The sequence below is a fragment of the Petromyzon marinus genome, chromosome 28 (genome assembly GCF_048934315.1).
Source record: "Petromyzon marinus isolate PM22_M1 ecotype Great Lakes invasive population chromosome 28, UKy_Petmar_22M1.pri1.0, whole genome shotgun sequence".
Classification (NCBI taxonomy): Eukaryota; Metazoa; Chordata; class Hyperoartia; order Petromyzontiformes; family Petromyzontidae; genus Petromyzon; species Petromyzon marinus.
Window position 1 is genome coordinate 7,792,197 of NC_133694.1, and position 13,960 is coordinate 7,806,156.

Below are 13,960 nucleotides of genomic sequence, written 5' to 3' on the forward strand. Positions count from 1 at the left end.
CAGGGCCGGTTCAGACAAATCCTCACCGGTGTTGGCCGTGAGCGGGGATCGAACTCGGGTCACCAGTGCCGTAGTGCAGCGCGCTAACCAATAACCCACCACTCCCCTCCGCCATTCGCCGCTAAGTGGCGGTGCCGTCCCCACGGCGCCTGTGCCAGGCTAGGTGCACTTTGAGGACGCGTGAAGTGTCGAAGGCTCGCTGACAGGAGAACCAGCGATCCTCCCTTGCAGTCGTATTAAGAGGAAGAAGAAGAGACACTCTTGCGTTTTAAATATCCCGGTGAGCAACACCTGGACTTGCAAATCCAGAAATCACAGTTCGGTACCCAGCGTCCTCGGGGGGATGGGGGGGTGTTTGGGAGGGGGGTAAAGTGACAGCGATGGGGCAGGTTTATTAACTGCCCCCCACCCCCGCCCGCCTCTGTAAAATCTAGCGGTATAACCGGCGTGCATCAGCCACCTCGTCAGCAGGTGGTTGGCAGTCCCCGCGTTGTGGCGCAAAGTATCGGTGGCGGGGGTACTCCAACCTCAACCGAGATGTCTTCGGCCGGCGTGGACAGGTAAGACCAAATTGGCCTCGAGAGAGCTTTTGGGTCTCGTTGGGGGGGCTGGGCCCTATCCGCCAATTATTAAACTTGATCAACCCTTGCTTGGAAAATATATCACAAAGCAGGAGATTAGTGCTGGACAAACAGCAGTCACATTTGCAAATGCGATTTATTACTTTGATCATTACGCCCGCCCCCCACGCCCGCCTCCCTGTATCGATCGTTCAATGTTAGTTTTGAACATCCTTGCGAAAGGTTTATTTTTAGTGTTTGAACATCTTAACACCTCCTGTTTTATTGCCAGAAGGGGTAAAACCTCTTTTTAATTTTTTCAGTTCAATGTTAATGTGCCATTTTACGTATGGACCCCCTACTGCGTGGTGTTATCTATAGGTGTCGTCTGGGACTGTTTTTGTTATTGTTGTTTTTGTTATTGTTGTTTTTGTTATTGTTTTTGTTATTGTTTTTGTTATTGTTTTTGTTATTGTTGTTTTTGCTCTTGCCCAAGCTGGGTAAATCGGACTTGTGTAATTAATTAAATATAATAAATGTATTGCGGGATAAATGTATTACTTTTATTTATTGACTTATTCTATTCTATTTCGGATTTATATACGCTTACCATTTCCTCTATTTTGCACTCTTATCGTTGTGGTTTTTTGTACTGTTTGCTGTTGTAACTCGCTGACGCGCCCATACTGGACATCTGCGGAAAAGAGCTTCATAGCTCATCGGATTCCTCCTCCAGTCTAAATCAAGATTCTCAATAATGTGAGCACGAAACGGAAGGCCTGCGCGCCTTCTTTATCTTTTATTAGCATCGTCATCAATCATAGCAGAGGCGTCCCACTTGAAGTGATGCATGTCGCCGATGCCTACCTGGGGAAGGAAGAGTCACGTGAATGGGGGAGGGAGTCTGAACGTTGAGACCAATATAACATTCTCTACAGCGTAGGCATGAACCGAAACATCCAGTCAAACGCGCTGTTTACCGAGAAAGCACACATGACTCTGCAGATGAGGCAGCGAACGGGCAGAGAAAAATAAGGCAATGGTGACGGTGGCTGTGTTCGGGATTTTGAAAACATTTTCATAGGCTCGAACCTGTCATTCTGCAGACACAAACGGTAAGTTGTATTTAATTACCTTTCAGAAATAGAGGTGTTGGGTTTGATCGCGTAACTATAAATGTGTCGTTAAACCCGCCACCAACCGACGCAGCCAATTGGTAAGGTTTGTCGCGTAAACAAAACGTGCCAATTCGTTACTAGTTCAGCACACCGGTTGTGTGTTTGAGAGTAAACCCACAACATCTATAATTCGAGTACGATGCTTCGCCCGTAATTACAACCAGCATAATCAGGCGATAGCCAGAGTTATAATATTGGTTCCGAAAGCCTACACGTTAAACTTAATTACCTTTGCATTAAATTTCGATTTAAAGCTTTCGTGACTGCAAGGATTCATCTTCTTTGGTTCTTTCGGTAAAGTCACGTAGAATGAAAATAAAATAAAATAACACAATAAAATTCTCACGACGTTTCGGCCACAACACAAGCAGCCTTCTTCAGGTGAAAGAACAGAACTGTCGGGACGACAGAGCTTCAATTAACGTTGTTAAGATTTGCAGCGTCTTTTTAGCTCGGTGAGAGGCGCGGCGAGCCTTGACAAAGGAGTTTACCTATCAAAGCAGGAGAATTTAGCATTGAAATAGTCGAGGGATTAGCTCGTGACAGAAATAGATGTGTTAAAGTCAAAGTTTACATATCCACAGAAGCATTTAGTATATGGACGCTAAAGGCCTCCAATTACCAACTATTATAAAATAGACCATAGCGTCTTTTAAGTTCGGTGAGAAGCCAAATCAGAGCGCTGTGTGAGAAATTTGAATACTAATTGCATTTCCCAGTCATTTAACTCGTGAGCAAATGGTATTTTTTGACAAGCTACATACATGACAAGAGAAGGCTCAACTATTGTGATTAAAAGAAAAGTGAAGGGAGGCAGGAGTCATTGTGAGAGCCAATGTTTAAAGAGCATCAATGTGGAGGATGTTCGGAGTTCCATGAGAGGAGAGTGTAAAGGACTTGGGACGTTTGGAATAGACCGCGATGGGAAGGCGTTGCAGACGTAATCGGGAATGGGAGGTTGCGATCAGGTGTAATGTGTGTATGTGTGAACTTCTTTCGCACCGTACGTAGACAACCATGCTAATCAGAGGGGTAGGACAACAAACAAAACACACAAAAAGCAGTTCTTAAGAAATTAGTTTTCAATCTAGACGTCTTAAAAGTGCACAGCTCCAGTGGCTTCCTCATATTGGAAGGAAGAGAGCGTTCCAGACGGCTGCAGAAGCGCATCTGGAAGCGCGCGATGTGGTGACCGTCTGTGTGTGATGGCTAGCCCAAGTCCGCGAAACTTTTCTCGAATTGGCGTGTCTAATGTGTGTAATGTGTCTAATGTGTCTAATGCGTCTAATGTGTGCATGATCTCTCATCCACGGGCCCACTCTACCCGTCTCTGAATGTAATGCCAAGCATGCGTCTCTCCACACTTTTCAGGTGACCGGTTATGTTAAACATGCAGAATCATGTCCTAACTTCGATGTCTAAAGAATATTGCCTCGCCAATTGCCACCATCATTGGTGATAAGAGACACCAGCACGTTTGAATAAAAAATAATTATAATGCATTAATTTAGCCCAGTGATATATAATGAAAACCTCCAACGTATTTTGCATCTCAAGATATTTTGTTGTTGTTAAGTGACAACACATCCTTGAGTGACTCAGTCTTGATTTGAGAACGGTAACATTTTGCTTTTCTGGCCGTGATCACGAGTGAGTGGATACAGTGAGGGAAGAAAAGTATTGGATCCCCTGCTGATTTTGTACGTTTGCCCACTGACAAAGAAATGCTCAGTCTATAATTTTAATGGTAGGTTTATTTCAACAGTGAGAGACAAAATAACAACAAGGAAATCCAGAAAAACGCATGTCAAAAATGTTATAAATTGATTTGCATTTTAATGAGGGAAATAAGTATTTGACCCCTCTGCAAAACATGACTTAGTACTTGGTGGCAAAACCGTTGTTTGCAATCACAGAGGTCAGACGTTTCTTGTAGTTGGCCACCAGGTTTGCACACATCTCAGGAGGGATTTTGTCCCACTCCTCTTTGCAGATATTCTCCAAGTCATTAAGGTTTCGAGGCTGACGTTTGGCAACTCGAACCTTCAGCTCTCTCCACAGATTTTCATTGGGATTAAGGTCTGGAGACTGGCTAGGCCACTGCAGGACCTTAATGTGCTTCTTCTTGAGCAACTCCTTTGTTTCCTTGGCCGTGTGTTTTGGGTCATTGTCATGCTGGAATACCCATCCACGACCCATTTTCAATGCCCTGGCTGAGGGAAGGAGGTTCTCACCCAAGAGTTGACGGTACATGGCCCCGTCCATCGTCCCTTTGATGCGGTGAAGTTGTCCTGTCCAATTAGCAGAAAAACACCCCCAAAGCATAATGTTTCCACCTCCATGTTTGACGGTGGGGATGGTGTTCTTGGGGTCATAGGCAGCATTCCTCCTCCTCCAAACACGGCGAGTTGAGTTGATGCCAAAGAGCTCCATTTTGGTCTCATCTGACCACAACACTTTCACCCAGTTGTCCTCTGAATCATTCAGATGTTCATTGGCAACATTCAGACGGGCATGTATATGTGCTTTCTTGAGTAGGGAGACTTTGCGGGCGCTGCAGGATTTCAATCCTTCACGGCGTAGCGTGTTACCAATTGTTTTCTTGATGACTATGGTCCCAGCTGCCTTGAGATCATTGACAAGATCCTCCCGTGTAGTTCTGGGCTGATTCCTCACCGTTCTCATGATCATTGCAACTCCAGGAGGTGATATCTTGCATGGAGCCCTAGGCCGAGGGAGATTGACAGTTATTTTGTGTTTCTTCCATTTGCGAATAATCGCACCAACTGTTGTCACCTTCTCACCAAGCTGCTTGGCAATGGTCTTGTAGCCCATTCCAGCCTTGTGTAGGTCTACAATCTTGTCCCTGACATCCTTGGAGAGCTCTTTGGTCTTGGCCATGGTGGAGAGTTTGGAATCTAATTGATTGCTTCTGTGGACAGGTGTCTTTTATACAGGTAACAAGCTGAGATTAGGAGCACTCCCTTTAAGAGTGTGCTCCTAAATAAGCTCGTTACCTGTATAAAAGACACCTGGGAGCCAGAAATCTTTCTGATTGAGAGGGAGTCAAATACTTATTTCCCTCATTAAAAACATGCGTTTTTCTGGATTTTGTTGTTGTTATTCTGTCTCTCACTGTTCAAATAAACCTACCATTAAAATTATAGAATGATCATTTCTTTGTCAGTGGGCAAACGTACAAAATCAGCAGGGGATCAAATACTTTTTTTCCCTCACTGTACGACCACAGTTGGTACAGATTGCAACTGGCCTTGTTGAAATCAGCATCATCACCATCACCAGCCACGGTCAATCCACCGCTGGATGAACGCCTCCCCACATCCATCACGATCCCTCGTGGGCCAGCGTTGCTCGACCGCCGCACGGGGCCAGCGACATGGCCCAGTGGTCGAGCTTCACCGGTTCGAACTCCGGCAGGCCGCCCTGGTTATTCATGCAGCGTGTATTAGCCATAAAGTAGGCGCCGTCCGCTTCGCAGCGGCCGTTAAAGATCCCCTGACGTATCCCGCTCGCAGCCCCTACGCTGGTGGAGTGGCGATCGCGTTCCTCGCCCCCCTCTCCCCCCCCAGGCCGTGTGAGCGCACTGCCTTTTGGGCTTAAGCCCCTCGAACATTCTCAGGGCCTCGTCTTCTTGGTTCTTTCGGTAAAGTCACGTAGAAGGGAAATAATAAAATAATAATAATATTTTATTTTATTATGTTATATTTTCATTATTTTATTTCCAATACTAAAAATAAAACGTAATATTTTATTTTATTATGTTTTATTTTTATTATTTTATTTCCAAGACGATGAATCCCTGCAGTCACGAACGCTTTAAATCGAAATCCTCAGGGCCCTTCACTTGTCATCGCTTTGCTCGCGCTCCTTTACTGGGCTCTTGTCAGAATAAAACAAATAATAAAACATCCCCTGACGTCATTCGAAGTGAGCAGCTCGTTGCGTGCCGGCGCCTAAACCGTGGCTGCACCCACCTCTTCCGAGACATCGTGGAAGAGTAGGCCAATTACCGCGAGCAAAGGGCACCCCCCACCCCGCTCCACCGGTGTCACGAGAGCTAAATTGCTGGGTTCCTTGTCCTTTAACGTCAACATTTTACCTCTTGTGCAACAGCGTGCACAAATTGTGGTCAGCTATCAGAAGAATGTGAAGGACGCGACTCTCACCTTTCCGCATGCCAGTCCGAGAAGTTTGGTAGAGAGCTCGCGGGCCGAATGTCGGAGGGCGCGTGGCTGGTATGCGGATGCGCGTCTCAAACTTTCTGGGGTTCCATCTGCAAGACGGTGGTGTATCTGCGCTTGTTAAGCATTAGTGACGCCTCGTGCAACACTCTGAAGACCGGGTTTAAGCGCTTCAGAAGACCACGCCGATTGCAGGTAATCACTGTGTTCGCTCAATTGTGTGTCCAAAGTGCGTCCGTGATTTGACGTTTGTCAGCAATGAAATGGTAATTATCGCTGTCAATCATTACTCGTAACTGCCGTCGTGCCGTGGTTAACGCGCTGGTCCCGAAACATGGTGCACCAGAGTTGGATTCCCTGACAACGGCTAATGTTATTGGTCGGTGATATCTGAACTCATTGTATCCCAACCCCCCATCCCCCCCCCCCTTTGCCAACCCGCACTGACCAGCGTGGTGAAGTATGTTCGAAGAAACCCCATGAACCAACAATATTGTGGGGAGGGCCATCATCCAGCAGTGGATTGCTGGACGATGGCCCTTTTCTGTTCACCATTTGGCGAAATATTCAGGAGCTAAATTCCATTGTGGAGGTCTGCGAGGCTTCAGTTGATAGAGAGAGAGAGAGTGTGAGTCCGTTGAAGGGGCGCAGACTTGAGTGATTTACTCTGTGGTCAATAGTTGGGCTTGAATGGCCACAATGACGACCCTGTGAACAGTTAATTATTGTGCGTACGTATTTAGGAGAGGCGAATTTACAATGCGAGAGTGTTTTATTTGTTTATAGCCTTCAAGGTCGATGTTTGTTATGATTCCATTGTCTCGGCCATCGTTATTATGCACAGTGGTGTGTGGGACCGTTTGGGAGCCTTGAACCATCCCAGGGAGATATTCGAAGAGCTGTAGATAATACATGGAAGGAGGAGTGAGATATTAGCGATGTCGACAAGAAAAGGAGATGTAGCAAGACGAGAGAAGGAAAATGAACACGAGGGTAGAGATGAGAGAGATTCATTTGCGTTTCATAGTAATCGGCTCGTTATCTTTATTTGAATTTGAGCTGATATTTGATGCGCCATCATTATTTTCATGAATCCAAGGCCACTTGAGCTGCCTCGGGGCGCTAAGTCTGTGCTTGGTTTGATATTTGTTCTTTCCCGCTGATGCACAGCGCTGTTGAGAATAACAATTTAAAGGGCACTTTATAAAACTAAGTTGTTATTATTGTGCCTAGCGCCGCCACTGATCATGTATCGGATCCATACTCTTTGGTTCTTTCGGTAAAGTCATGTAGGTATAAAATAAAATAAATCACGACGTTTCGGGCGCAACACAAGCGTCCATCATCAGGGGCACATTCTTGATTTGAATCGAGATTTGAATCAAGATTCAAATCAAGAATGTTTCGGATCGTTGCCACTTTGACCGTTCAGAAAATTAATTGTGCTTGGGCGCGGCGCGTCGAGACTCATGACAGAGTGGCGGTCAAATGATTGATGATGGTCAAACGTAGATACTCGAATCCACCAATAGTGCCTCCCACGTCACGTGCAGGTTTTACGATGCCCTTTATACGGGGAGGCTTCAACGAGTCTCAAGGCGTCCTTGTTGGAGGGCTCTTGCGTTGCACCGACTGGTACATTTCTGAAGAAGAAAATTGGGTTGCATGTGGGAGGAGAGCGGAGTACGCCGGGAAAACCCAGCGCACGTACGGTTGGGGGGGTGGGGGCCTCGCCAGTGAAATCATTCGAACGCGGTTCGACGGAGCCACCGCCATCTGTCGGTCACCGTGCAGTTCGGTGGATTTGCGAGTTTCACAAACGCTGAAATGCGTTGCCCCGGCGATAGACACAAAAAAACGATTGGCAATGACACTGTCCAAAAAGGACAAAGTTACAGGGGTCCCATAATTTATCAATTGCGTTCGCGTGAAATGTCACAAGCCGAACGTTCGTAAGTCGAGCATAACCTGTGCTATACAGGGTGGTCCAAATGTCTTGGGACCTCTCTCAAACTTTATATGTTTACAGTAGGGTTTATTATTATTATTGAAAACAAATTAACATGCAAACTAAAACAAAAGGTCGGTGGTGAATTAACCGGCGGGTCACAAGACATGTGGACCGCCCTGTATGTATATAGTCGGTGACATTTTCATAGCAGAGAGATTTCTGCAGACAGAAGCTGCTATGAAGAATGTCCTTGGGCCAAAACACTGCCTATCCCCCCCCCCCCCCCATTTTTTAGGGCAGTGTTGTTTGTGAAAAATGTGTTGAGTTTTCATTTTTTGTGCTTACGTGCCATTGGCAACGCAGTATGGCAAGATAAAACGTGTTCACTAACTGGAGGCATTGCCTTCAAAGCGCTGGATTTAGATTGCATTTTGTGACTTTAAAAAAAGAACCGTTGGATTGATTAATTTTTTTCCCCCCCCACACACAAAATGTTTTCTGCTTTAGATCAGTGCATGGCAGAAACAAACATGCCATCGACTCCGGCAGACCACGGTGACGTTTACGAGAATGTAAATTGTGTTCGGCAATTGGCTGCTAAGTACGAAATACACGAAATACCTCGTGTCACAGTGGCCAAACCAAAACCAGTGGCCAAACCAAAACCAGTGGCCGTGAGACCAGGCAACAGCGGTAAGCCTGGACCCCCAGTGCTGCCAAAGCCAGTCACGAACAAAGCTAAAGACACCGGTAGCTCAGCAGACACGAAACACATTTCTGCCAAATATTTGGACGATGGGAGCACCACAAAAACTCCGAAAAAAGCGTTAATGCCTCCGATTGCTAACGTCTCCAACAAACATTCAAAGACGGCCGAGGGATACGCAAAGAAGGAAACTGATTGTGTCGAAGGAAAACTGAACTTGCAGTTATTAAGCCCTTCTTCGTCTACGACATCCACGTCCGTTTCAAAACAAGGGGACTGTCAGGTGAAGTCTCTCCTGAGCGGTCCCCCAATCCCAGACGAGGCCCTCAAAGCTGAGCACGAGCAGGGGCAGAAAGGCGAACTGACTGAGAAACCAAAAACACCTTTCAAGCCAATTCCTTCGCCGAGGATCGTGCAGACCAAGAAGACTGCCGCTGCTCCTGGTGAGTTGTGAAATATTCCGACTAAGCACGAATTAAGCCGTTGACGACTTCTGGCAAGGGTGATCCTCGTGGCGGACGGCACCACTTCCAATGCGAGAATTTCCCGAATTCAAATCCGCGCAGTAAGGAGATTAAGTGGAGCTTCCGACGGAAAGACTGATCCCCCCACCATGGCAATGTGGAGCTTCCACGACCGAAGCACGGGTTGCCGACAGAGAAGATCGACGCACGATTGCTCGCTTGACTCAGGAAAAAAAAAAACACCCCCCTCTGATTATGACTTCAACGTTTTGATGTGAACTAAGTTTTTGGTTTGCTTTTGTGGCAACGATGTTTTATCTTCTCCGTTGAAATGCACGTTCTCACTGCATTATATTTTCCTTGTTCAGCTGTTTGCACGGGTATTTTGCGCATCGAGGAAATAGTCCAAATTGCGTGCATTGTTTAATAATTTGCCTTCGCTTTCTTCTGCCCTTTTCTCCAGGAGCTCAGGAACCAACGGCGGGCGTCCACCTGACATTAACTCGTGCACACGAGCTAAGCGGACAAAAAATGGCAGATTTGAAAGCGACATCCGGACAGGAGAAACCTGATAAAGACGATCACGTGGCTCCACCATTACCATTGAGAATGCCGATCGGCAAGCAGATGGTTCATCCCCATCCGACCCCGACACCGGTACCAACAGACACCCCATCCGGTAAGCATTGGCACGATGACTGGTGTCATGGAATAACGTTTCGGTTTGCTCTTGCGATTACACTCGAGTCCGAAAATCGACTGCCCCACCACCAAAAACGTCTTGGGCCCTGTTGTACGAGCTACAAATTTTGGATTGGCATTTACAGGGAGCTTGCTTAAATACCTAGGCAGCTCAAGGCGCCTTACATCTATCTCATCTCATTCATTCCAATGCCCTTATGTAGTTTAGCCAAGGAGGCAGCCGTCCTCGTGCAGCAACGGGCCAGCAAATGAGCAGTAACCTTCCAGCTTGGGGGCAACGTTGCTGTTCGATTCTCCCAATTAAGTCATTTGTGAGCAACGTTTCGAGCTTGCAGCATGACGCCAGCGCTGGCACAAGTGGCCTCCTCTTTCTGTCGAATCACGTCGCTGGAATTTGCAATGCCCACTGTGAAGCAGACGGCACGCACTTTTGACGAATACGCCCAGAATATTAACAAGGGCGGCCACCGGCCCTGAACTGTGAACCTCTGAAACGAACGGCAAAATGCGTTACCGCTCGGCCGTGCCACCGGCCAAGAGAATTACGTAAAAGAAAGTTTCACTTTCAAGTATAATTTGTAAATCATTGTCTGATTGATGATGATTTACACTCACTCGTCTGACTCGTCTGATTATGGATGTGTTTAGACATAGATAGCGCGGGATATATCTCTATCTAAATCAGCTCTCGCCTCCCGTAAACCACCACGCGAGTGGTGTGTGTCCGCCCCCGCTGAATCGCTCTCCCCCATCCCCGGTGAAAACACACGCCGCTTGCGCGTAACTCACTTCTGCTCATTCCTTCTCTCTTGCCTCCCCTCTCAGCGTTGTCCCTCATCCCCGGCGTCACGGCCCCGGTCATTCCTTCTCCCCCTTCCTTCCCTTCCCTGCCCTCATCTTGAGCCGTGTGCCCTCTTTGTCCGTTTTGGGGACACTCCGTCCCAGCATCCCTTCCCTCTCACGGTCATCTTGCCTCCCTGTCTGCCCTCTGGCGCGACAGACTCTGCTCCCCTTCCCGTGGCGCGCCACTGGTTTACACATCGTTCCGGGACGGTCGTGCAGCGTTGCTGTGTCGTGGGTGGCGTTGTGCAGGGAGCGGCGGCGCAGCGGTTCGCGCTGCGGTTAGCGCTGCGCCGCGCTACGAACCCGGCGACCCGAGTTAGATTCCCGCTCACGGCCACCAACACCGGTGACGATTATCTGAACCGGTCCTGGGCCTCCCCTAGGTCGACTCGGCCTCAAATGAGTACCTGGTACGATGTGTAAACATCGCCACTAGGGAGACAAAGGCGGCCGGGCGTGGTGTTGGCCACCCACCCCCTCGTGTGCCGTGCCGGCCTTTATAGGTGCTCGCTAACAGCACTTGCCCCGACAGTCTGTTACAGGCTATACGGGGGATCTTTGTATTTGTTGCGTTTACCTATCCACAAGAAAACTTCTCGATGCTACCCAGTGGCGATGTTGGTCCGATGGTGGGCCCTACCCAGAAATTAAATTATTCCCACAGTCCCAGACGAGGCCCTCAAAGCTAAGCCTGAGGAGGGGCAGAAAGGTCAGTTCCCTCGCCGAGGAAAGTGCGGCCCAACAAGACCGCCGATGCTGCTGCTGGTGAGTTGTGAAAAATTCCAAATAAAAACACAAACCGAGTCGTTGGCAACTTCTGGCAAGAGTGGTTCTTGTGGCAGACGGCAGCAGTTTCACTACGAGAAGGTCTAGAATTCAAGTTCGTGCAGTAAGGAGATAAAAGTGGGCCTCTTACGGAAAGACTGGCCCCCACCATGGGAATGTGGAGCTTCCACGACCGGAGCACGGGCTGCCGACAGAGAAGATCGACGTACAGTTGGTGGCTTGACTCGGAAAGAAAGCTCTTTGATTATTACCCCAACGTTATAATGTGAACTGAGTTTTTGGTTTGCTCAAATTACTGGGGTGCGTTTTCCTCTCCGTTGAAATACACATTACATATATTTTCCAAGTTGAGCCGTTTGCACGGGTTTTTTTGCACATCGCAGCAAGAGTCTAAATTACGTGCGTTATTGAATCACTTGTCGTCGCTTTCTTCTGCCCTGTTCACCAGGAGCTCAGGAACCGACGGCAGATGTCCCCCTGAAATTGAATCCGCTTGCGTTAAAAGGACAAAAAACGGCAGACGTTATACCGACATCCAGACAGGAAAACCTTGATCGAGGCAATGACGTGGCTCCCCCAATACCAGCGAGAAGGAAGTCGAATATGGAGAAGCAGGTGGATGATGCCAATCCGACCAATGGTGCCCAAACACCGGTGCCAACAGACACCCCATCCGGTAAGCACGGGCACGATGACTGGAGTCATGGAGCCGTCTTTAAGGCCCCTTTACCCGCTTTGGGCCCTCAGCTTTTGCCTCGTCTGCTCATGCCGTGCGTCGCCGCTGAAGCTGCCGTTTGCCTCGTGCGACTTGTGAGACGCCCGCTTGAACCTGTCTCCGTCAGACGGCGGCGAGGAACCCGGCAAAGAAGTCGAAGAAATCGCCGAACCCAACGCAAAGCCTCCGGATCCGATGAGAGCACTCAAGCCCGGGCAGAGTCCACAAAAGAAAGCCCCTCTTCCGAAACAACCGTCGACCGAAAGGCCTCCGCCTCCACCGCTGCCCCCGCCGAGACGTCTGCAACCGATATACGCCAATAGTGGTGGGCATAACCACGATATTAACAGTGTCCTCGTAACACAGCGGCTTTCGCCACCGACGCTTTGATACATAAATGGGTTTTTTTTTTGGGATTGATGAAAAAATAAAAATCGCCGCGTTTGTTCACGTGCCAAATCGATGTATTTGAGTTGTCGCACCTACTAGCAAGGTCACGTTATAGGACTGATGCGGTATGATCTGTGTGATTTTAGAACCCATGTGTACCACAATTACCAGCAGGGTCACGCTGTAGGGCTGATGCCGTACGCTCCGTGTGGTTTGAGAACCCACGTATCACACCTACCAGGAGGGTCACACTTTAGGACCGATGTATGTATGTATCGATTAAAGAGGTTTTTTGGGTTAGATTGTTGTAAATGTATAAATGTGTCGTTAAAACCCGCCACCACCCGACACGGCCAACTAGTAAGGGTTGTCACGTAAACAGAACATGGCCAATTCGTCACTAGTACAGCACTAACCGGTGTGTTGGATAGCCAAGCCACAACATTTACAATCTGAGTACAACGTTTCGCCAGTAATTACAACTAGCTTCATCAGGCGACAGCCAGATCTGTGCTGTACTAGTGACGAATTGGCCACGTTCTATTTACGTGACAACCCTCACTAGTTGGCTGTGTCGGGTGGTGGCGGGTTTTAACGACACATTTATACATTTACGCGATCTCACCCAAAAAAACCCTCTATTATGGCTGATATTGGTCGCGAAAGCCTCCGTGTTAAACCGTATGCATGTATATTGAACTGCATTGGCACTATACGTAGCCAACCGTGCTAATCGGTGCGCTCCGTGTGATTTCAGAACCCATGTACCACGTCTACCAGGAGATATCACACATGCGGGCGCTGAACAGACTTCGGCACGTCAGCGACAGCGGCGAATCCGCGTTCTCGCCCGACGATTACGAAAGCTTATACGGCACAGCATCCGTGCAGGGGCTGGCGACAGTGAAGCAGATGGTCTCCCTGTGGAGCCAGCAGTCCAAAGTGATCGAGAGTGGCCTCATGAGCTCCCTGACCAAGCGTCAGATACAGCACCAAGAGGTGACGAATCCCGTGACGCTGCTTCGTTTCTTTGCCTTGCCGTCACGTGAACAATGCGTAAAATGTGTGACACAGCACAAGTGTTTTTTTTAGTCTTCGTTCGATTGAGAGGCACAGGAAAGGGGCAAACAAAGCGGGCATGGCAGCCAGAATCAGCGCAAGTAATTGCCCAAGCTGCGTGGCCCCATATTTGAGATGTTTTGGCCAACTCCCGTTACTTGAAGTGATTATCTGCGTGAAATTCCAAGCCTAAAAGGAGCTGTTTTCTGCAGTTCAGAGTGGTCGTGTTATTGTTGTGCAATATTGGTGTTATAAGTTAATGATTAGCGATACGGTTAAGGTTTTGTTTATGTTAAATAATATATTATGATCCATTGGGCGAGAGTATCTTGAAGTAGAACTCTGCTCCGTGTCACCGCGTGTTTGTTAACAAAAATATTTTGTAGCCATGAGTTTCGTTTAGC

General features: G+C 48.0%; 1 protein-coding gene across 4 annotated transcripts in view; it reads left to right on the plus strand.

Moving 5' to 3' along the window:
* The first annotated feature begins 5,064 nt into the window (after positions 1-5,064).
* LOC116946979 (rho guanine nucleotide exchange factor 19-like) overlaps positions 5,065-13,960 on the plus strand; it is a 63,110-nt gene continuing 54,214 nt past the window's right edge. For 2 of the 4 annotated variants that reach the window (XM_032962285.2, XM_076070304.1), the window contains exons 1-5: positions 6,144-9,040; positions 9,525-9,740; positions 11,841-12,068; positions 12,235-12,432; positions 13,255-13,496. In XM_032962285.2, coding sequence (XP_032818176.2) covers positions 8,383-9,040; positions 9,525-9,740; positions 11,841-12,068; positions 12,235-12,432; positions 13,255-13,496 — 1,542 coding nt within the window. In that variant the 5' untranslated portion in view covers positions 6,144-8,382. The other 2 variants (XM_076070305.1, XM_076070306.1) reach the window with 2 other exon arrangements.